A 23,615-nucleotide genomic window follows, 5' to 3' on the forward strand; every position below is an offset into this window, starting at 1 on the left:
GCCTATATCGTCCCACCGTCGGAAGCCTTTCAGCTTATGCAGCTCCTTTAGCCACGCACACTTCCAGAGTGGGGTTTGTCGCGATGGTTTGTGCCACCACCCGATGCGTCTCGTCGCCCTATCCCAGCTTTTCACTGTCACTCTTGTTGCCGACAGAAGTGCTGCCCTCCCCTTCCCTCCATAGATATAGTGCAGGCAGGATCGGCTGTCTAGCTTCCCCCTCTCCAACCTATACGTAGGGTTATCCGCCGGTGCATGTAACCAGTCGTTGATGGGCGCTAGATGTTCTGCCCAGTAGCATGCCTCCACGTTGGGGAGGGAAATCCCTCCATTGTATTGGTTTATCTGGAGGGTCTCCAGCGCTACCCTAGGCTGTTTCCCCAGCCAAAGCAGCTCTCTAAGGCCATCATTTATTTCCTGGAAGACCTGACGCGGGAGGGAAAAGTATTCATTTTGTAGCGCATAGAGGAGCCGCGGTAGCGTAATCATTTTATACATCGCCCCAGCAGAGTGAGTGGGAGTGTCTTCCATCTACACGCCTCCTCCTTAAAGTTCAGCAGAACCCTCTGGATGTTTTCTTTATAGGAGACAGCCCTATTTTTTGTTATGTAAATTCCTAGGTAGAGAAACCCTTCCGTGGTCACCCGTAACGCCTCAGGTATAGCCGAGCCCAGGTCTCCCTCTCCGGGATTGTATAATACCGACTTATGCCAATTTATAGTGTAGCCTGAGCGTGACCCATACCGGTCCAGCCGTGCGAAGAGGCGCGGCACCGAGGTTTCAGGGGAGGTAACATACAGTAGGATGTCATCCGCATACAGCGAGATTTTCTCCTCACTCCTCTCTCCGCTGCGAATTTTAAATCCCGCGATCTGCCTATCCTGCCACACTTCACATGCCAGCACCTCTATGGTAAGGGCAAACAGTAGCGGGGACAGGGGACAGCCCTGACGGGTCCCCCGCCGTATCGGGAATTCCCCTGAGAGCATACCATTGACTTTGACCCTCGCTCGCGGGTCCGCGTATAGAAGCGTAATCCATTGCTGAAACTTTGGGCCAAACCCAAACTTCAACAACACGCTATCTAAGAAGGGCCAATGCACTGCGTCAAACGCCTTTTCCGTGTCTAGGGAGAGAAACACATGGGGTTCTCCTCGTTCGCACACCCCCATTAGCCAATTGTGTGTCCTCCGCAAGTTGTGTCTAGTCGCCCTATCTGGCAGGAAACCGGTCTGGTCCAAATGAATTATGCCTGAGACCACCCTATGCAGTCGGAGGGATAGTATCGTCGCCAGAAGTTTCACCTCTACATTCAACAGCGATATAGGGCGGTATGACGAGCACTCCTCCGGCGGTTTGCCCTCATTATGCAATTGTTAACACATTTCAATGGACATTAGGAGATTCTCGCCAGTTGTATGTCTAGTTCAGATCATCACAAAGATCCATAATCAGACTCCGCATCATTATAATCCTCTTTATCGTCCAGCGTTCTTAAAGGATATGATGAGGACGTACCCGTGCCTCTAGTAAGTCTTGAAACGGAGGCAGTACGTCAGACAAGACCGAAGATCAGCTAAAGGACAATGAAAGTGGCCACTACATATTCAATGATCTTCATGCCCCAACCTACAAAAATGCTTTCCAGCTTCACCTAACTCTTCGGAAAGGCATTGTATGCCGAGGGCGTAAAATACTTTAAACTTTCACTTGTATGAGCAATCTGCCAATGTTGCCACAGTAGATCAGACTACCTACACGAACCTCAAGGAAGCTATCACGCCTAATAGAAGAAACACAAGCAGGATAGAAAATAACATTTTATTTCCATTTAATCACCCCCTTCTGGAGTTTGGCAGTCTAACTGGTGTGACACATGAAAAGATCACTCAAAACTCATGTGATCCAACCAGTTCTCCAGTACAAATTCATGTTAAATCACAATGATGGTCAAAATCAATGCAGAACATGCTCGTGCATTGAAATGCGTAATTCGCAAACCACTTACCGAAAGGCAAAATGCACCATCTTGCTCTGCTTTCCTGTATGCTCAACTTACTTTTCCAGAACCAGAAAGAATATCTCCTCCAGCAACCTTAAACAATACTTTTGGGCCCAACTTGTGCAATCGGACAACATAACTGAGATAAAACATTACTTTCATCTATATCCCTTTTTGTCGCTACCGTTCTCTTTCACATTGAGCCACTCTGAAATGCTTTGCAACAGCTTGTAATACAGTGACTTGAACATGTATCATCAATATTTATTAAACCTCCTGTCTACATGTACTGTCATAGTGTTCTTTAGTCTTGAGCGCCTAAAGGTCTAAGTTGTCTTGAGACCCTTTTCGACATACTTACATTCTTTTGATTTAAAGCGCATGCCCTCATTTGTAACCATATCTCTCACACAGTCGACTGCTGCTGTTCCCCTGTGTATAATACCCCCTTTGCTTATCTCTTCTTCTTAAGTGTCTGTTGCAGTGCGTGAGAAGATACTGCATCTGAATTAATTCAAAAGCATAGAACTACACCACAAAACCCCATAAACTGAATGATATGCCCTGGTCTGGTTCTCAAAAAATGAGATCTTGAGCCATCGACTCCATACTTATGTCCAAGTTTATATGTTTCTCTATGCGCTTAAAGTTCAATGTGCTTTTCAAGAATAGACGTTATGGACCACTCAAGGCTTCTTTTCTCTGTCTGTCTGTCCGCAATACTCTGAGAACACCACGTCCCCGAAGACAATACAATATGTTTTTATAAACAGACAAATCAACATGGCATTTTCCCCCCGCTTTGTAACTCTGTGTTATAGTTACGTAAGTGATGTTGTGGTGCTTCTGTCTGAGGCTCAGCAGGTCCAGGTAGCCCATCTTCCCAGGTTTATGGAAGAGGTTAGGTAAATGCCCCTCTCTTACATTCCCCAACTCCTCTCGAGACCTCTGTTCTCCAGCTCTGTAAACTCACTCCAGCTGCCCTTGGCATACAGCAGTGAGAGAGCAGTCTGAGGAGACCAACACGTTGTTCTAGAGATGGTCAAATCAGATCAATAATAGTTCAGTAGAAATTCTTGTGTCAATGGCATCATTCCTGCGAGCGAGCAGAACTTTTTGATTTGTTTTTTTGACATAGAAAGAGTCTAATGCTTAAAGTAGTTGTTGCTAACAGCTGGATAAACATAATATGCCTCACTGTGCAGCTACGTATTGGGAAAGTAGCATAATGGTTTAATACTATTCTTTGCAAATAGTTTGGCAGCAATGTGTGATCTGTGCTGGGAAAACATACTTGCTAGAGCAATGCAGCACTGCAGCACAAAATGTGTTCCAAGGATGGATTTCAAGAGGTACTTTGTGGCCAGTGAGGACACCCTGTGATCTTCAGCTGTCCGCTTCAGTATTCCCGAAAAGGCATAAGTTCCTGCTCCATTCACGAAGAGCGCAGTACAGTAGTTTGCAGGTGTGGTGCACACAAAATATTAGCTACAGCAATGGCAACAGCAGAAAAATTCAGATTTCAAGGATGACCTGCAACGTAGTATGGTTGGGTCCGAGGGATTGGAGAGAGCAACAGTCCTGTGAGAATGAGTTTATCCAGTGTGGAGGGAGTGTCTGACAGCCAGCGAATTAGATAAAAACATCACATAGCGTATAGGACAAGGTTCTTAATACTGAAGCCACTTCTGTTGTGTAAGTATACCTTTACATTTGAGTTAGTGGAAATACATTTTATTTTGTGTGCATGCATCATACATTTGAGAATGAGGGCAGAATGGTGATACTTTGAAAGACCTCTTGAGTAACTTGGTGAAATCATGAAAGATCGTAGTTCTGAGTCATGAAAGATCGTAGTTCTCAGTCATGAAAGATCCTAGTTCGAGTCATGAAAGATCCTAGTTCTGAGTCATAAAATATCGCAGTTGTGAGTCATGAAAGATCATAGTTGTGAGACATGAAAGATCCTAGTTCTTAGTCATGAAATATCCTAGTTGTGAGTCATGAAAGATCCTAGTTCGAGTCATGAAAGATCCTAGTTCTTAGTCATGAAATATCCTAGTTGTGAGTCATGAAAGATCCTAGTTCTGAGTCATGAAATATCACAGTTCTGAGTCATGAAAAATCTTAGTTGTGAGTCATGAAAGATCCTAGTTGTGAGTCATGAAAGATCCTAGTTGTGAGTCATGAAATATCGCAGTTCTGAGTCACGAAAGATCCTAGTTGTGAGTAATGAAAGATCCTAGTTCTGAGTCATGAAATATCGCAGTTCTGAGTCATGAAAGATCCTAGTTGTGAGTCATGAAAGATCATAGCTCTGAGGCTTCTCTGAGTTATCTAACCTTGTCTTGCCTTAGTTCTGGAGGACAAGTGCCGTCATGAGATGATCATGAAGTTCGGTCGCATCGTTGACCTGGAAAGCCTGCAGACGCTCTCCGTGAACATTAACCTAGAAGAGCTGAAGATAAGCTCCTTCGAGAAGGAGGTTGCGATGGACAGAGAGCTCAAGGAGTGGCAGGTGAGGGTCTGTGATGGGCCGCCTCTAGCTGTGTGTCTGTAAATGGGAGTGGGTCACATGGTAACTGTCTCCTCCCCTGCTGCAGTAAACTTTTCACAGCTCTCTCCCTCTGCCTTTTCTTCAGTAAAATGAACTGTTCTTTTTTGTAGAATTTTATTAAATTCTATAAGTATGTCTCATTGATAGTAATGTGAATTCGCTTTAATGTGTTTCCCTACATCGAATCCTTATTCCCATCTGCAGTGTTTTTGTTTTGTCTTCTTGTAATCACTGTTGCAGCATTAATCAAAGTGTCCTTGCTTTGTGTGACCTTTCTTCTGTGTTGCTACAGTTTGCTTTCTGCAATGTAAAGCACTCCTATGCCCAATGAGCCTTGCCTACGTTATGTAAAAGAACCAAAATGTAATCAAAATTAGAACAATCATAAGGAATTTGTGGTGCAGGGTCTGGTTCAAGGGTCTAACAGTGAAGGGTATGGTATAGCTCAAGTGTAGTTATTTGATTCTCTTGTGAGATGCTTGCTGTGAATTGTTGTGACATCAAAACCAAAGCAATGTAGTTTATCCTGATAGGTATGGTAGTGGATATGTTAATGTTTGTCGAATCTGCAGGATCATATGCTAGATGTAGACATGTCTGTGCCTTCTGCCTTTGCCCAGACCATGACCTCCGCTAATCTACTGTAGAAAGTAAACCCAATCTACCCAGTTAAAATGTGAGGGAAGCCGTGATATTCCTCAGCATCTGCTATGGTGTCGGATCAGCTGGATCCATGCATGTGTCTTTGGTGACCTGAGTCCTCGTGCAGTGACCGGCCTAGCCTAGTGAGTAGCCACGGTACTGTTTGAGGTAGACTTCTTCAGACCCTCTGGCATGTCCCCTCCTTGGTATAGTGCACAAGGAATGGCAACCAGCTGTTGACTACACAATGAGTGTGGTGGAGACAATAATGTGTGACTTCAGCCAACAAGCAGCAAATGTCCTGTCCGTCCTATTTAGAGTGCATAGAGGCCCCACAGACTCCGAATAGGACGCATGGGGCATCTGCAGCTTTTCAGCAGATGTCCGGCATCTGACAAACTCTAAGTAAGACCCTTAAAATATAAGTGAAATCTGTTATCATCCAGTGTTGTGACTCTCACACACAGCTATTCACTCCGTGCACTTCAATAGAAAGCTCTTGTTCCTCAAAGAGCCTAGTCACCTAAAAAAGAATGACAAATGCGTCATGTAGTGTTCCACAGTAGAGTGCCATGAAAAACTGCATTATGTACCTTAGTTTCTTGACTTGTATCCTAAATTTCAAGGGTCTAGTTTACAATAGCTGTATTATCCAAGTAGAAGGACATTACTCAGGTAGTTGCTGACCAGGTAGAGTATGTCTATAGGCTTTGCTTGAGGTCTTCTGATTCTTTGCCGCTCAGCAACTACCTGAGAGTGTTCCCCACACCCTTCCCTGGATAATAATAAGTACACTTGAAAACTGAACTGTCTCTAACCACTTATAAAGATATTCATAACTTCTAACTCGGTGGTACCCCTCTGAAGGATGAAAGGCTCACTTAAGTGTTCAGGATTCAAACTTATCTTCAGGTTACACACAGATCCCTCCAGCTGATTCAATAGTCTGCAGAGCTACCATACAAAATATTTCAGCATTTAATAAAATTATCTGAGCTTTTCCCTTTGATTTGAGGGGTATTTATAAGCATAAAAAAGACATGCACTAAAGACCTAATGCTAGAGATAAGTTACATTTTCTTTCGTGATCTAAGGAAACATAGAATAGAACCGGGACTTAATTTGTAAAAAGATAAGGGCCAGGACCTCATCAGGAGCCCACTGCAACTTCCACCACCCATTGCCCCTGCCAGTACTGCCAATAACAGCACCAACACAACGACAAAGCATCACACTCCTACAAGTGAATGAATGAATGAATATTAGCTTTGTAAAGTGCAAACTTTGCCCAGGGGCGTCAAGGCGCTACGGAAAGGGGCCAGCAGACAGATGAGTATGAGGTTCACAGTGTTGAGAGGGTGAAAAGCAAGGTCTTCAGGGCTTTACAGAATAGAGAATGGGTTTCCAGTCCAGAAATAGAGGAAGGAAGGGAATTCCAGAGTTTGGCCGCAGCAAGAGAGGAGGCACTATTCCCTCATCTAACTTTCCTAAAACTCTGAACTATTAGCAAGTTATTGCTAGGGGATCTTAACTACTTGAAGGGAACATATCTTCGAAAGAGCCTTTTGATGCCTACTGCTCCAGTATTACAGAAGGCCTTGTGAGCTAGGCAAAGGGCTTTAAATAAGATTCTCCGGCCAAGAGGAAGCCAATGCAGCTTACTGATGGAAGCTGAAACTGAGTAATATTTGGGAAGGCCCATCACCAGCCTGGCAGCAACGTTCTGCACCAGCTGAAGTCGATGCACAAGCCCCTTATTAATACCCAAGTAGAGGGCATTACAATAGACAGCACAAGGGCCACAACTGCCTGTTTTCGGGAGGGAAAGGAGAGAAATTGGGAAATCTTTCTAAGAGTCTTAATAATCCCAAAGCAAGTGGAGACTGTTCTACTGATCTGGGGGCCCAGAGAGAGGGAATGATCAATTATGATACCAAGGTTTTTAGCACGTGCCACAGGTCGGGGGCAGGGGCCAAGCGTGTCCGGCCACCAGGCCTCTGTCCAGATCTCCTGATGGTTTCCAAAAATGAAAACCTAAGTTTAATCACCATTGATCCTAAGATAATTCTCTACCATCCAAGAATCCACTGCCTGCATGCAGTTTTTGAAATTCGTCGCCGAACCTTCTACGCTGTCAGTGATGGAAACCATAATTTGAGTGTTATCAGCGTAGGATTGCACTTCCAACCCAAAATATCTTACCACCCTGGCCAGAGGGGCAACATAAATGTTAAAAAGGGTCAGGCTCAATGAAGATCCCTGAGGGACAGCTGATTAGGAGCTGAATAGAATTGGCCCATTTTAACTGTTTGCAACCGGTCCATGAGAAATGAGGTGAGTAAATTCAGGGCGGAGCCCTTGATCCCTATTGCCCCAAGCCTGCCCACCAATCTTAGAGGAGAAATAGTATCGAAGGCCGTCCGTAAGGTCCAGAAGGATCAGTAGTGTGATATGACCGGCGTCAACCTGACTTCGAATGTTATTAAGTACAGAGGTTTAACGCTGTTTCGCTACTGTGCTCGCTTCTGAACCCATGTTGCGACCCATCGAGCAGCTGATGTTCCTCCAAATAGGAACTGAGATGAAAATTCAAGTGTTTCTCCAAAATATTTGCTGGGACAGGCAATAGGGAAATGGCACAGTAGTTTTTTAACTCTGCGGGATCCAGAGAGGGCTTTTTTAAAAGGGGTTTCACCACCGCAGTTTTCCAAGAGATGGGAAACTGCCCAGAAGTAATAACAGTATTAAGTAATGAGGTCATGTGAGGAACAATAACCTCCCTTCCTAGTTTCAGAATTTTCAAAGGGCAAGACTCCAACGGGGAACCAGACTTGATTCCATTTAGCAACGATCTGTGTCCTCTAGCTGTAAAGGCAGAAAGGAAGCTAAACTATCTTCCTTTACAGGAGTAACCAAATGCTCCACCGCCAACGAGTGCAATGGAGGTCCTACACAAACTCCCCCGGCATTGAGGAGCTCCAGGGAGGAATATATGTCCATGATTTTAGACTGGAAAAGATCCGCCATTCTGTCACAGAGGTCTTGGGAGAGGTCAGTGTAAGCAGTGGCTGAGAGGGCCAAGAGAGACTTAATCAAAGTAAAGAGTTCCCTTGAAGACCTTAAAGATTCAGTCACCTTAGAATAAAATAAAACTTTTTCCTCTGTGATGGCACTTTTGTATTCCCTTAACCTAAGTTTGTGCAAATCTCTTTCCGCTGGTTTGAGATCGCGGCGCCATTTCCTTTCTTGATGTCGGCATCCTTGTCTAAGTTTCCTCAGTTTCTCAGAGAACCAAGGGGCCGAGGGCCGTTTTCTGGCCGCATAATGCTCCTTAAGAGTAGCAAGGAGATCCAAGGCCGCTAAAAGCTATTTTGAAAACTTGGAATAAGCTGAGTTAGCGTCCAAATGAGAAGGCCATACATAATTGTTAAGTGTGTTCAGAAGGGCCTCCTTATTATTAATGCTGAGGTTTCTCTTCTTTTCCACCTTATTCTTAATGTTGGGAGCTATAGGAGATGTTGCAATTTCCAACTGGAATGGGATAGCATAATGGTCAGACCAGGAGAGTTGAATAGGTTCCTCCACCCTAATCTGGTAGTCGTTGGAGAAAATGCCATCCAGTGTGTGTCCTGCTAAATGAGCGGGGCTCATAACCAACTGGGAGAGGCCTCAACAATCAATAGTTTCTAAAAACACCTGCGTATCAGTGCATAGGGTCTTCTCCAGGTGAAAATTACAATAGCCTAGGAGTGTCATATTAGATCTAGCCAAATAGGGCTCTATTAAATTACTAAAGTCCTGGCTGAACATCACTCTTGGTCCAAGTGTGACAATTCAGACTATTCCAGGTCCCCAAGGCTGTAAGAATGGCTTGAGCGGCAGTTATTACCATTTTTAATGTTTATTGAAGTAATCTACAACTGTTGCTGTGCTCCTCTATAAAGTAGACAGGGGGGTGCGGAGAGGTGGGCACTCTGGAGCATGTTCTCTGGAGTTGTACTTGCATACAGCCATACTGGTCCCAAGTCTTGGACGAAATAGACCTCCACCTGGAGACACAGCTCCCGCGGTTTCCCGCTTATGTCCTGCTGGGCTTACCCAATTCACTGACATACCCACTCAAGTCCCGGAGGGGCCGGTTGATTGCTATTGCCTTAGGCGCAGCGACACAAAATATACTGTTACACTGGCGTTCTGCTCAGCTCCCAACGTTCTCCGGATGGCTCCCGAGACTCTGGTTAGTGCTCGGCATGGAGAAACTCACTCTCACTTTAGCTGGTAGAGGGCCCGAATTCCCAGAGCTATGGAGGCCCTTTCTAACCCTACTGGTGTCCGAATTCCGTGAGTTGACCTGCCCCCGTTATCTTCGATTGTTGCGCCTAGCAGACACACTAATTCCGGATGCCACTCCCCAGACCCGCCGCAAGCGACGGCGTTGACCCCTAGATAATAGCCTTATCCCTTCTGTTACAGTGGACGAGGGAATGGGTGGAGGGAGGGGGGGTATTGTTGGGTGTTTGTATGGTTTTATGTGGTTCCTTTCTTTTATAATTTTGAGGGCCCGCTCCACGCTTATCGCCTTTAGTATCGATATGACAGACAACCTGGTTGTCTCACTGGTATTGTGCCTACGGAGTTGTGAGATTCGTTTTATATGTTTGAGTAAAACCAATAAACAGATTTAAACCATAAAGTAGACAGACAGTGTCACCATGTGGCAGATTGTGATAAACGCCGCTGTTGACAATTAAGTGACCGTGCCAAGCACTGGAAACCACCAGTTCAAATTAAGCACTGATTAGAACATTGAAATCCTAGGAATTACATGAAGAAAATAGAATAGCAGCAGGGTTATTATATAGCCATATAGCTCGCTATAGGGGGCTCTACTGGCCATTAAAGGCCTGCTCCAGTGGGGAGCGGGCCTTTATTGTCAGGTATAGCCTAGCTACGGCAGCCTATAAGGCTATTAGAACATTCTGCCACTAGAGGGTAGAATGTTCTAATAAATAAAACAAAGGACTCACGAGCCCAAGGGGCTCCGTATGGTGTTTGTTCACAGCTGTTGCTGTGTGAAAAACATTGGAATGTTGATGCTCCGGGCTTCTGCCGGCCATTAGAAGCCCGGAGCTACTCTATTATCTTCAATGAAGCTCTCAACTTTCCTATGTTCTAATGGCTGGTATAGCCTTTTGCACCAATATTCCAATTAACTAATTTTTCTCTTGTTTAATTTAGAGTATTGGACCGCCAGTGAGCAGAATGTCAAATAGCTTTGAGGCTCTCTCCCTCATTACCTGCTCCTTGGCCAGGCCTATAACTCTGACGTGTTAATGATTGGTATATCACTTGGCAGTGGGCTATAATGGCATATGGTGGTTTGAACCCTGTAATATATGTTCAGTGGTATGAAACAGACCACTGTTTTAATCCGTGTACATAACTTTAAGAGTTAGGTTGCATTAATCATTGTAACTAACAGTGCCAACACAATCTTTAAAAAATTATCCTAGGGCGTCAGTGCACTCCCAGCTCAAGAAGTGAAATTGGATGATGAGTGAAATTATGTATTGTGCACAGATGTCTAGTGTACATTCTTCTTCGTAGATAGATCACAGCAGGCTAAGAATAAGCTTCGTGCATAGATCACAGCAGGCTAAGAATAAGCTTTTCTCATTGTGCTACTATTTCATCTACGATTGTGTTTGTTCACAAATAGATTGTGTTTCTGTCACTGAAGTATTGGCATAGTGTTTGGTTTACCCATTAATGTGAAACATACAATTTTTCACTAATAAACCCGAATAAAAGTGTTTACAAAAAACAACAAACCTTTAGTTCACTTTGGATGTTTTTTCCCAGGTCAAAATAGCAGATGCAAAGCAACGTCTGAGAGAGGTCATCAGAGAACACACCATGAAACTGGAGGCGCTGAATAGACTTCTTGCCGACAAGATCACACTGGAGGCCAGGCTGGATGCCAGGCAGACTACTGTGGTAAGTTCCCCAAGGTGCAACAGAGCTGGTGCCACAAGGCCGGGTCTGCCCTGTAGTGTTGGTACCATGAGACCAACTGTTGTGATTGTGTGCATGCTACAAGTGCAGCAAGCCAATAACAGAGTGTGGTGTTAGTGGACCTTGCTCGCAGCTTATGACTGAAGCCCATGTACAAGTATGGGTGTCCTTATGACTAGCGAGTGAGAAGGAACACCCCATTGCCACACCAATCACTTGCGACTCACAAGCAATTCAGTTATGTGCATTGTGAACATCTGATAGAGACTTCTAGCTGCAGATTCCTTACCTTTGAATTTCCCAGACATCAGGCTGGATGTGGAAACTTTTGCTGAGTAATACCCCTTGCGCGTGCCGCCCGTTGGCTCTATTCGGCTCCACGTGATCTTGTCTGCATCTGTAGCATTGGTTATGACGTTGCAGAACCTATAAAGGTGCCACCCAGATGCGCGGACGTCATTTCTTTTCTTTCTGCACCAGTTAATCGATGAACCGGGAAGAGATACCCCTCTGTTACTTTTTGACAGGCCTTTTCTCGACTTTTAGTCGAATACGGAAAAAAAATCTGTATGAGGATGTCTTAGAGGAAGACGGGGTTCAAGCCATGCGTGGCCTGTCCCCTCATGATGTCTGTTACTGATCCCCACCTCATCTGCCTCTGGTATCTCTAGCGCGACCATGATCCGATGTCATGCTCAGACTGTCAGGCTATGTCACCAAAGACCTTGCGGGAGCGAGCGTTGTTGCTCCTTGCAGCCCAGTAGCCGACACCGTCCAAGACTCCTCTGACGTCCCGGTCCTGATCAAAGAACAGGAGGTCGCGGGACCACTCCCGGAGCCCAAAGTCCTCTTCGTCCCACTCAAGGTCGTCGGGGCACTCTGGGAAGAGGCACAAGAAGAAGTCCAAACCTACTTTATCTTCACCTCAAATGTCTTCCATCAATGAAGGAGGTAAGTGTAGGAGAGTAGGATCTGCTTCTTATGGTTACCCCCACTTTTTGCTGATGTTTCACTGTTTTTCGACTTTAGTCTGGCTGGGACCCTGCTATCCAGGGCCCCAGCCTAGCTGCTTCCTCTCTAAATTGATTACATGTACTTTGGGTACACCACAGATTGGAATCTGGGGTACCCTTATAAGTTCCTAGTATGTGGTATACTATCTACCTAGGGCATAGGTACCTCAGAGGCCTCTCAGGGGCTGCAGCATGTATTATGCCACCCTGGGAGACCATTTAAAATGACACAACAGGTCTGCTACAGCAGCCTGTGTAAGTTGGTGTATGCACCCCTTCTTAGATATAGGTTCTCTATATCTATCCATATCACTGCACATGTAAACATATCGGTCACCCCTATGGCAGGCCTTATCAATCCTGAAGGCAGGGTGCTGGGTTTTCTGTGAGAGGGTGCCCATGCATGAGCAGTGCTCCTCTGCAGCCTTCGGAAGCTTTATTCCGGGGTTGTTTGTGATGCAGCCAAACCATATACTCTTAAGTGCATTATAACCTCGCGGTAAATGCTAACTTTGGAATGGTTGCACGGAAACATGTCGAGTTTGGTGTCAAACACCTTGGAATCATACCTCCACACCAGTAACTGGTGTGAGAGGTATGATTCCATCCTACTAGAGGGAGAACCATGACTTGACCGGTACACCCGGTACCAGCTTCACAGACCCTGGCATCACAAAATGGATGCTGCCAGCCACAGACATGAGTCTGCCCTCCTGCTGCTGCACGAAACTCTGGCAGGGGAAGCCTGGACAATAGGTTTTCTGTCACAGGGAGGTGTGACCACCTCCCAGACTGGCTTTAGTGTATTGGGGCTGGGTGGTGCACTCCAAGAGTGCTTTGATGTCTGCACTGGGGTTACATGTGGTGTCCCTGTGCATAGTCCAGCTCAAACCGGTTGCAGGGGCAACCAGCCCCTGCTCTGGTGTGAAACTGGACAACGGATATGGGTGTAGCCACCCCTCTGTCCTGATCCTCCCATAGGTGGGTCCCCAGAGTTTGTCCCACCCCTTCCTTGGGTATAAAGTAGAAACCCCTGACTACAGGACTTTAGATTTACCTGGACGAACCTCTGCTACAGAATCCCAGAACTTCTACTATCTACACGATGTTGGATGACCGAAGAATCTCCCTTGGAGTAAAGGAGTTACTCCCCTGCAAGGCAGGCACCAAAGACACATCTGTTCGGTTTGCAACTACGCAGCTCCTGAAGGACTCCGAAGACTTTGCAACACAGGAGGTGGGATTCCAAGCTTCCCTGAGGCCGATCCGTGCTCTCAGCAATCCTGAGATCCATAGCCCTTGTGGGGACCGTGCAACCCAAACCCCTGGACACCTGGCACATTTGCAGCAGCATATGCTTCTTGGCGATCCCTGAGGCTGTGCTTTGGCTACTTGTAGTCCAGACCCCGAGCAGTGATTCCGAGTGACCCGTGGGTCCGTATTTAGTGATTCCTCTCGAGGTCCCTTCGCGATCCCTTGTCTGTCGACTTGTGGGTCCCTGAGAAGGGTACTTTGACTTTCAACGGGCTTACCTGGTTGCTCCAGAAAGTGCCCTGACTGTCCATCACTTGGGGAGTCCACAGGACCTTGCTGGTCCACACCGAAGCCGTTTTACTCTCACCGCATGGGTTGCCATTGCCAAGGCTTGTTGGTCTCCAATCCGGACACCGACCGCCCAGCACTCTACATCCTTCGTGGGACAACTAGCCTGCAGACTGTGGCCATCGTCGACGCCTCCTGGTCTCCGTGGCAGTGGAGTCAAGCTTCACCTCATCGCACCTGAAACACCGGACATCAGTGGGCATTCATCTATCGTGCCCCTGGTCACTGGTAAGTGACCCAGACTCTGTCCCCTCTGCTTTCAGGTTCTTCACATCTTCAATCCAGGCTTGGGTCACACCGGACACTTTTCCTTTCCACGGCAGCAGCACTTTGCAGCAACTCTCCATTGAAGATATCGAATATTCCGAACACCATTTCACACATATGCACCCGGCTTCCCTAGGTTAGGAAACACGAGTACTCCGGTGCTCATGTGGGGGCTGGGCTTAGACCTTCTAAGTCTGAAAGGGTTTGCTCCAAGTCCTCTCCTGCGTGTCCTTAATCTCTAAAATTCCAACCACGACTTTCCCATAGGATTGTACGGAGCTTGTGTCTGTGTTCTCACACTGCACGCGTCCCCCGTGGGTCCCCTGTGTCACTACCTTGGGTGGTTCCTTCGGGTCTTAGCGATTCTACGTGCTCTAGGCACTGTGTCTAGCCAAGTTGTGGTTCTTATACCACTTTCTTAATATATGGTTTGGTCTCCCCCTGGGACCTATTGTATATTGTACTATTTACTGTCGTTTTAGAACTGTATTATTGTGTGTCTAGCTCTCTAATCTCATAAAGAGGTTAGTAGAGAGTGTTTAGTAATAAATTCATATATTTTATATATATACCTTGTGTGGTTCTCCCTTCATTTAGTAATTCAAGAGGTTATAATCTGGTAAACCAAGCTGCTTTACATTCCTTCGAGACTTAGCCTGAAGGTTGCTCTCCATACCTACCACTAGGATAGCTTTCAATAAAGGTTGTCTTAAACCTAATCATCAATAAGTGTTGTTTGGACTGGTGCAAGGTGTTCACTATAACAGGTGGACAGCATATACCAGGCCAACTTCTCACAGTAAGGAGCACTGATGTTGTAGACACGGTTCTGTTTAACAGGAGTCAGGATAGTCTTTGCGCCTCCCTCCCTTTCCGGGAGCCAGAGCAGCCCCCGCCCTCGGGCTCCGCGGGTTCGGAAGGGGCCCCATCTGATTTGGTGTTGTCAGCTCCAGCCACAGTACCGGTGGGGCCTCAAAGATCCGATCACTGATCTGGGTCAATGCCGGTCTTGTCACCACGACCTGCCCCGGCGTCGGACCCAAAGTCGGTGCCTTTGGTGCTGCCGTCGCCCATCAGCAGTACCAGCCCCATCCTTATCCCCGACGACATGGAGTCGGAACGAAGTCACCTGATGCCAATTCTGCCGCCGATTTAACCTATGGGTTCTATGTTGTCACCTGAACACTTTGGGGATGTATTCGGCTCGGAGAGGAATGGAAGGGGTCTATGGACACTTAGGAACACCAGGATGACTCTGTAGAGCAGTTGGACTGGTATGGTAAACCTTGGGAGGCCAGTGGAGTGGATACTTCTCCAGATACTGGCATGCTTTCTCCGCCAACAGTGGCTGCGGAGGAGGGGGCATCCTATGCCATGGTAGTTAAGAGGGAAGCTGAGGTCCTTGACCTGGAGCTGCCCTTGGTGCAGGTCAGGACTAATCTCCTGACTGAGGTGCTTCAGCTTGGGGCTTCCACATCCGAACCCCTGTTTAATGAGACACTTAAAGACGTCCTTCTAGGCACATGGTCCAAACCTAGCACAGGGCCTCCTCTGAATAGGACGATTGCACGCTGCCATCGCCCAGCTCCTGGGGACCCAAAATTCCTCAGTCAACACCTAACCCCAGAGAGTTTGATGGTGTAGGCCTCCACGTCCCATTGCGCATTGCCTTCCACCCCTCCGGATAGGGAATCCAAGAAGCTGGATTCATTTTAGAAGAATTTGTTTTCTTCCTCCAGCCTGGCGTTGCAGTCGGTGAATACCGCATGCTTATTTAGCTGTTTCTCCTATTCACTTTGGGAGACGGTTGTGCCAGTGCTGCCACAAGTCCTGGAGGAGGCCCGGGCTGTGCTCTCCCAAGCTGTCAAAGATGGGAGACATGCAGCAAAATTCACCATGCAGTGTGGCCTAGATATGACCGATTCCCTGGGCAGATCAATTTCAACGACGGTGGCCTTGAGGCGCCAAGCCTGGCTACGTACAACTGGCTTCTTGGGCGATGTCCAAGCCTATTCGATGGACATGCCCCAAAGGCATCAGTACTTTATGGGGATAAGGCAGACTCAGCCCTGGTCAGGTTCAAGGACTCTGGAGCTGCGGCCAGATCCTTGGGCTCCTCCTCCACCCCCATGGCCGTCTTCCTTTTGCGCATTGCGTGGCAACAGAAGAGGTTTCCAGCCACGTCAGCCCTATCCAAGCCACTGTGCTGCACAGACTGCCCAAGCTGTGCGCCGACGTGGTTGCGGTGCATTCCGATCCAGGAATGGAGGCCAGAAGTCGTCGACCACACTGCCCCCAGCAGCCACAGCCTCCAAGCTCTATGGCTGAAACAGCAGGGGATAACCCTAGTGGTTCAACACCTGGCAGGTTCTCTGAATGCCAGGGTGGACAAACTCAGCAGTCGATGCTTAGCAGATCACGATTGGCATCTCCAGTTGGAAGTGGCACAATGTCTCTTTCAGAAATGGGGATAACCTTGGTTAGATTTGTTCGCCTCTGAAGAGAACACTCAGTGGCAGCGGTACTGCGCGCTGGAGTTCCCAAGGTGGCTTTCGTCTCGAGTGGAGCTCAGGCCTGTTGTATGCCTTTCTGCCCATACCACCCCTTCCCAGGGTTCTGAAGAAGATCAGGAGCGACTGGGCCCAAGTCATTCTTGTGGCACCAGACTGGGCAAGGAGAGTTTGGTATCCAGAGCTTCTGAGAATGAGTATCGATCCTCCGATCAGGCTGCCCCTTTGGGGGGGATCTTCTGTCACAGCAGCAGGGGAGGGTTCTCCACCCGAACCTGTCAACTCTGCGCCTCCATGCGTGGAGATTGAGAGGCAGCAGTTGATCACTTTTGACCTTCCTCCCAAAGTCTGTGATGTTATTCTGGCAGCCAGGTGGCCCTCCACTAAAACCATATGTCTGCCGTTGGCAGAAACTTGTATTATACTGTACAGAAAGGTCCATTGGCCTTCTTTCTGCTTCTCTTTCTACTCTTCTTTTATTTATTCAAATCCTTGCCCAGCAGGGCTCTACTTTGGGAACTCTCAAAGGTTACCCTTCTGCTTTGTCTGCTTTTTTTGCGGCTGCCAGACCAGCCCTCTCTCTTTAAGTTTTCTATTGTAAATACATTTTTCAATATGCTGGCTCACTTATTTCCACCCACACCCTTTGTTATGCTACAGTGGAACCATAATTTGGTCCTTACCTATCTGATGTGTGCTCCCTTTGAGCCTTTGCACAATTGTCCCCTGCGGCTGTTGTCCATCAAAATGGCCTTCTTTGTGGCAATCACATCTGCGCGGAGGGTGAGTGAGTTGCAGGCTTTATCTTGCTCGCCTACTTATCTGATTTTCTTTACAGACAAGGTGGTGTGGCGCATTAGACCATCCTTTTTGCTAAAGGTTGTGACCCCATTCCATCTGGGTAAGTCCATCACTTTGCACACCTTCTTTGCTCCCCCCGCTTCCCTCTAAGGAAGAGGAGCGTCTCCACTAACTGGACCCAAAAAGAGTTCTACCTTGACCACACAAAAGAGTTCCGGGTGGATGACCAACTCTTTGTGGGGTATGTGGAAACTAAGAAAGGAAGGGCAGTGCAGAAAAGGACCATCTCCCGCTGGGTCATTCTCTGCATTAAAATCTGTTATGCCTTGGCAGCCCCCTGAAGGATTAAGGGCCCATACAACCAGGGGAAAGGCTGCGACTATGCCTTGGCTTGGCTTGGGGTGTCCCAGTCCAATACATGTCAGGCAGCGATGTGGGCTTCTTAACACACGTTCGCAAAACATTGTTGCCTTGATGGTCAGGTACGCAGGGATGGACATTTGGCCCGTTCAGTCCTGCAAGACTTCTTAGTTTAGGATGGTATGGTTCCGGTATTTAATTCAAAGCTAATGAATCTGCAGCTAGAAGTCTCTGTCAGATGAACAAGTTACTTACCTTCGGTAATGCATTATCTGGTAGAGACTAGATCTAGTTGCAGATTCCTTACCGCCCCACTCATGCCTCCCCGATTTGTGGACTAACGTTGTAGGGCTAGGGTTTACTCCCCTTTTCAGAGCCCTAGTTTTGCACACAACTACGTCAGTTACTTCGTGGCTACTGACATCCGCGCGCCTGGGTGGCGCCCATATAGGCACCGTGATGTCATAACCGACACTAACGACGCTGACGACGTCACTTGGAGCCAAATAGAGCCACCCGACATTGTGCGCAATGGGTATTGCTCAGCAAAAGTTTCTGGATCCAGCCCGATGCTTGGGAACTACAAAGGTAAGGAATCTGCAGCTAGATAGAGTCTCTAACAGATAATGCATTACCGAAGGTAAGCAACTTGTTCATGTCCTGTTATTAAAAACTACGGAAGGCACCCACGTGCTCTACATATCTTTTACTTCTTACAGCACAGAAACCAAGGCCATATATAAAGCAGTTATTAAAATCTACCAACGGCTCTTACGTGCACTACGTATCTCCTAGTACTGACAGCGTAAAAACCAAGACCATGGCTACATATAAAGCAGTTACTAAAAACTACCAAAGGACCATACCTTCCCCATATATCTCCTACTCCTCAAAAATTGCTGCTGCTGAAAACTCAACCTGCAAAATGTTTAATATGGTAATACGTTTTTTGCAACAAGCTGCTAACAATAACTCCATAGACCCTTCTCTGGAACGCTGCTTGAATCTCTCTTACTTTTTTGTAAAGATTCAATCAGGCTTCTCTGCTTAATCATATCTAGCTTGTCTTCCTTGTCTGAATCCCTCGTCAGTGTCCCACCTCACCCTCATGCTTCCGGGTCCTTTCATTTTAGTCTGATTCACAAAGCCATAAACAATGTTGGCCCCACATATATATATGATAACGGTGCTTTTTACACATTGCTTTATCCCCACATTTATGCTGTTGCTAAGTAATATAAAATAACGGGTGTTACTATTACTAAATACAATGGTCAATAATTTACAAACTTCAGAAGGATAGAAGGCTGAGTCGGCCTTGCTGGGATTCAAATTTGTGACCTGAAGATATTAGCGGCAATTGTTAACTTACTCTGCCATCTTGCAGACTTACGGTCTGATTATAACTTTGGCGGTGTGGGAGAGGGCTGCCCCACAAGCACCCCATTCCTACACCGTCAAACTTGAACAATGACTGCCCGACAAATTAGTAGTTTTCTCCTAGTCTGGCGGGCGGTGCTTTGGCGGTCCCAGACTTTGAGCCTTAGAAAGGCACCATAATAGGAACACCAATGCCCATTCCTGCACGACATGGACTGGTGCAGTCCATGCTATGCAGGAAGTGGGATGCATCCATATAGGGGGGAAAGCCATGTGCCCTACTGTATGCACCACCATACACAGGGGCACCAGGGGGCCCCTTACTTTCTTGACCGGCAAACTTCTCATGGCGGGACCACCGATATGACTAGTGTGGAGGTCAGGAAAGTCGTACTATACTTGGCGCTGCCACAGTGGCACCACCAGCATATTGCTTCCCCAGACCGCTGCGCCACCACTGAGGGATCGCGTATCCCAGGCAGTTGCGGCAGTCCCATGGCGGTCTGGCCATCAAAGTCGTAATATGGCAGTAGCCGCCACGCCACTGCGGGTTTTGGGGTCCTGTGGACCTCCAAACACATAATTAGGCCCTTAGGATTGATTTATTGATTTATTTATCCATTTTTGTATAGCACGGACATTACCCAAAGGTGCTAGAGCGCTTTACAATAAGCATATATATCAAAACATAGGGTCCAAAATGACAAACTATCAGATCATTGCATAAGGCACAGAATTACAACTGAGGACAGGCTGACAGCTGGTGCAATGTGCTAAACTGTTGTTCGAGTGCTACATGAGTTTGCAAACACCAATGGTTTCTCCAGTTTGTTGTCCCCGGAATGCCCACTGCTGTGGAATGTCATCTATGTCATGTACTCTACCTACGCAACACATCCTTTCTGTAAAATATTACATACACTCTCTGCTTCACCATGTCATAGGGAGGCATTACTGTGTTAACATGATGTTTATTATCTGTACTGGAAAGATCTTTGTTTTATTGTGTTCCTTGTCTCTAAGAGCTGGGTGCCATTTTGGTTCACCACGATGGTGATGAAGCTGTATTTAAGTATGCCATCTCTTATTGGTGTTACCTTCACCATACATCAGTGTTATAAATACTTCTGTTTTTTATTGCTGACTCGTACATTGCCTCAGTGTTTGCTTTCTTACTTTTTACCTGCTACTTTACTTTGTTTCCTTGGTTTGTCTTTTCCATTCTGTCTTTCCTTCTTTCCTCTCGATTTATGTCTCTCTTCAGTTTCATTATGCCTCTCTATTCGCTACTCTTTAGTTCTTTCTACTCTTTCTGTGTCTCCTCTCTCTGCTCTTTACCACTACTGACAAATGCCTCTCTCTCCTTCTACTTTCACAAATACTTTCTTTCTCTGTGTAGTTCATTCTCTACCTCCCTTTCTCCTTTGAAGAGCCTCCAACTCTCCTTTTCTCTTTCACCTTTCTTGCCCACTTTCTCCATTTCTCTAACCCTTCCTCCTTTCTCTCTTTCTTTCTCTCTCTTTCTTCTATTTTTTCTGGCTCTCATATTCTCTATTCCTTTCCTACTCTCTCTCGTCTCTTCGGTCTTTCTTTTCGTTTGACTCACTCAATTACCCTCTTTCTCTCCACTTTATCGCTCTTTCTCTCTCTCCCTATCTTTCGATATCTCTCTCTGCCACTTCTCGTTCTCACCTCTTTCTCTTTCTGTCTCATTCCTCTCATGCTCTCTTGCTTTCATTTCTCTCTACACTTTCGTTTCTCTATTTCTGTTCTCTCAGTAGGTCCCATCTCTGTCTCTCCCTCACCGCTGTCTCTCTAGCCTCTCTCTCTGTCATTCTCTTTTCTTTCTTGCTCTCCATATTTCTCATTTTCCCTCTATTTCTCTCATTTTCTTTTCTCTGGCCTCTAGGTCTCTTTTTGCACTCTCTTCTCTCTGTTGGCGCTCCCTGTGTCCTACCTCCATTGCTTGCCCAGTCTCTCTCACACTCTCCATCCTTTCTCTCTGTCATTCTCTTTTTCTTTCTTATTCTCTACATTTTGCATTTTCCCTCTATTTCTCTCATTCTCTTCTCTCTAGCCTCTTGCTCTCTTCTCGCGCTCTCTCCCTGTTGTCTCTCTGTGTCTTTTCTCCATTGCTTGCTCAGTCTCTCTCACACTCTCCATCCTACCTCTCATTCTCTTTTTCTTTCTTTTTCCCTCCATTTCTCATTTTCCCTCTATTTCTCTCATTCTATCTTCCCTAGCCTCTTGCTCTCTTCTCTATGTAATCTCTCTCAGTCTCCCTCCCTGTGTCCTCTCTCCATTGCCTGCTCAGTCTCTCTCACACCCTCCGTCCTCTTTGTCATTCTCTTTTTCTTCCTTGTTCTTTCTATTTCTCATTTTCCCTCCATTTATCTGATTCTCTTTTCTCTAGCCTCTCGCTCTCTTCTTGTGCTCTCTTCTCTCTGTTGTCTCTCCCTGTGTCCTCTCTCCATTGCTTTCCTCAATCTCTCTCACACTCTCCCTCCTATGCTTTACAAGTCCTTTCCTTACGACTCTTTCTTACTACCTCCACAGGGAGAAGAGTTCCGGGGTCCACGTAGAGCTGACCTAGAAGACAAAGAGAGACTAATTGAACTAGTTGAAATCCAACTCCTGGAGATTGACGCTCTGAAGGAAGAAATCTGCCTCCTGTCCCGAAAGGGCGGACACATCCTCCCCCCTGCCCAACCGCCACTTCCTCAGAGCAGCGAGACTTGTGTTTAGAGTACCTGAGCTCTCTCCTCTCCTCTAGTCTCATCTCATCTTGTCTCCTCTCATCTCCTTTTCTCTCCTCTCTTCTCATCTTGTCTCATCTCCTCTCCTCCCATCTCACCTCTGCTCTCCACTCCTCCCAAATATTTCTTCTCAGGCTTGTTTCAACCTTTGCTATTTTCTGTACATAATTGTCTGTCTTCCATTGGCTGTGCACTCTACATTTCAGTCAGCTATCCCTCTTCCTAGATGGACAGATCTCACCTCTGCTGCTGCCTTTCCATCTCGGCCCACTTATATTAAAATACTGTGCATCATTCCTGGACGTCTTTAGAACATTTGTTGGAGAATGACTCCTCATGTCCCATTCTGACACCAGGGTCAGCTGTGCACGCGGGCGTAGGATCCACCCTCAGGTCTTTGGTTCACGAAGAGCAGGATCAACACAACACTATGATGAGATGACGCTCAGTTATGTACCCTGGTCACCACCAAACCAGGTTGAACTCTAGTGCACTTCAATGACTCTCGTACAAACACGCGAACAGCTGTTATCAACAGTTTTGATGTATATATCATACTGAGGTTTTGACCAAAGCACAGACATATTATGGAAAGTGACTGAGCAGAAGATAAGGCAAAGACCACACTCTTCCTAAGACTAGAAGATAAGACCAGGCCACACTCTACCTAAGACTACAAGCTAAGACAAGGACACTCTCTTCCTAAGACTACAAGCTAAGACAAGGACACTCTCTTCCTAAGACTACAAGCTAAGACAAGGACACTCTCTACCTAAGGCTGCCTTTGCTGTACTATTAGGTGACCAGGTTACGTTTGCATATCTTTATCTTTCTTGTCCACGGGAAGCTTAGTATGGCACTTCTAAAACTTTTTTAAATAAAATGGCATTTGTTTATTTATACTTATTCAGTTGCCCTTACTCATTTGGACCCACTTTACTTGGACTTGCTGGAATGTTGCCTAATATAATTACTGCATATCATATTTTGCTTCAAAAGTTCTACATTTGGAGTGCATATTTGATTAAGATTATGCTTCACTGTAGGTGTTAATGATAAGGATTTTTAGGTTTAAATTCTCTTGTAGGGGTATAGGATTTTCCCTGGGTGTTTTGGTTTTCTCAGCATGGTGTAGTTAAGAAGCTACAGTTAGACTGAGGGATTTAGGTGAAAGTCTAGATTTAGAGATTTTAACAGGTTGGAGTTTGGATTTGACATAGAATTAGGGGCACATTACGAGTCATATGGACCACTATTTCCAGGCAGATACATCCCACTCAACACATTTTTGGGGGGGTCGGGAACCTGTAAATTCTAATATGTTTCCACATATATTTTACTGCTTCTCAAAGCCAGAGGAAAATGTGCACAGAATTAGCCTGAATCAGGGAAAATATATTAATATGGCTTGTTAAATCCCTATTCTTCCATGCTTTTCCCATTTGCCAGCCTGTAAGGTCATAATGCCCAGTAACTGGAGCTGCACTACCAGCCAAGATCGAGATCTTTGGCCCCAGTATCTCCACATCAAATTACAGGCTGTCCTGAAGGATCATTTTACACAAACACTACTCTAACTGGGGCTGTTTGACCTGACTCGTAATGCTAGGCACCATACCAAACCAGAGCATTTTGTATTTGTGTCCGGTGCCCCCTGTATTTTTACATCCGATTTGCAGATTGGGGCTAAAAATGGGCTGAGCTTTTCTA

The 23,615-nt window shown here is 46.3% G+C and overlaps 1 protein-coding gene across 1 annotated transcript in view; it reads left to right on the forward strand.

The window, feature by feature from the left end:
• Positions 1-22,811, forward strand: part of CFAP44 (cilia and flagella associated protein 44) — a 557,576-nt gene extending 534,765 nt beyond the window's left edge. Inside the window, exons 39-41 of the mRNA XM_085621005.1 lie at positions 4,360-4,520; positions 11,064-11,198; positions 21,706-22,811. Coding sequence (XP_085477131.1) covers positions 4,360-4,520; positions 11,064-11,198; positions 21,706-21,894 — 485 coding nt within the window. The 3' untranslated portion in view covers positions 21,895-22,811. The remainder of the gene's footprint in view (positions 1-4,359; positions 4,521-11,063; positions 11,199-21,705) is intronic.
• Positions 22,812-23,615: the final 804 nt, after the last annotated feature.

Source organism: Triturus cristatus, chromosome 8, assembly GCF_964204655.1.
Source record: "Triturus cristatus chromosome 8, aTriCri1.1, whole genome shotgun sequence".
Lineage (NCBI taxonomy): Eukaryota > Metazoa > Chordata > Amphibia > Caudata > Salamandridae > Triturus > Triturus cristatus.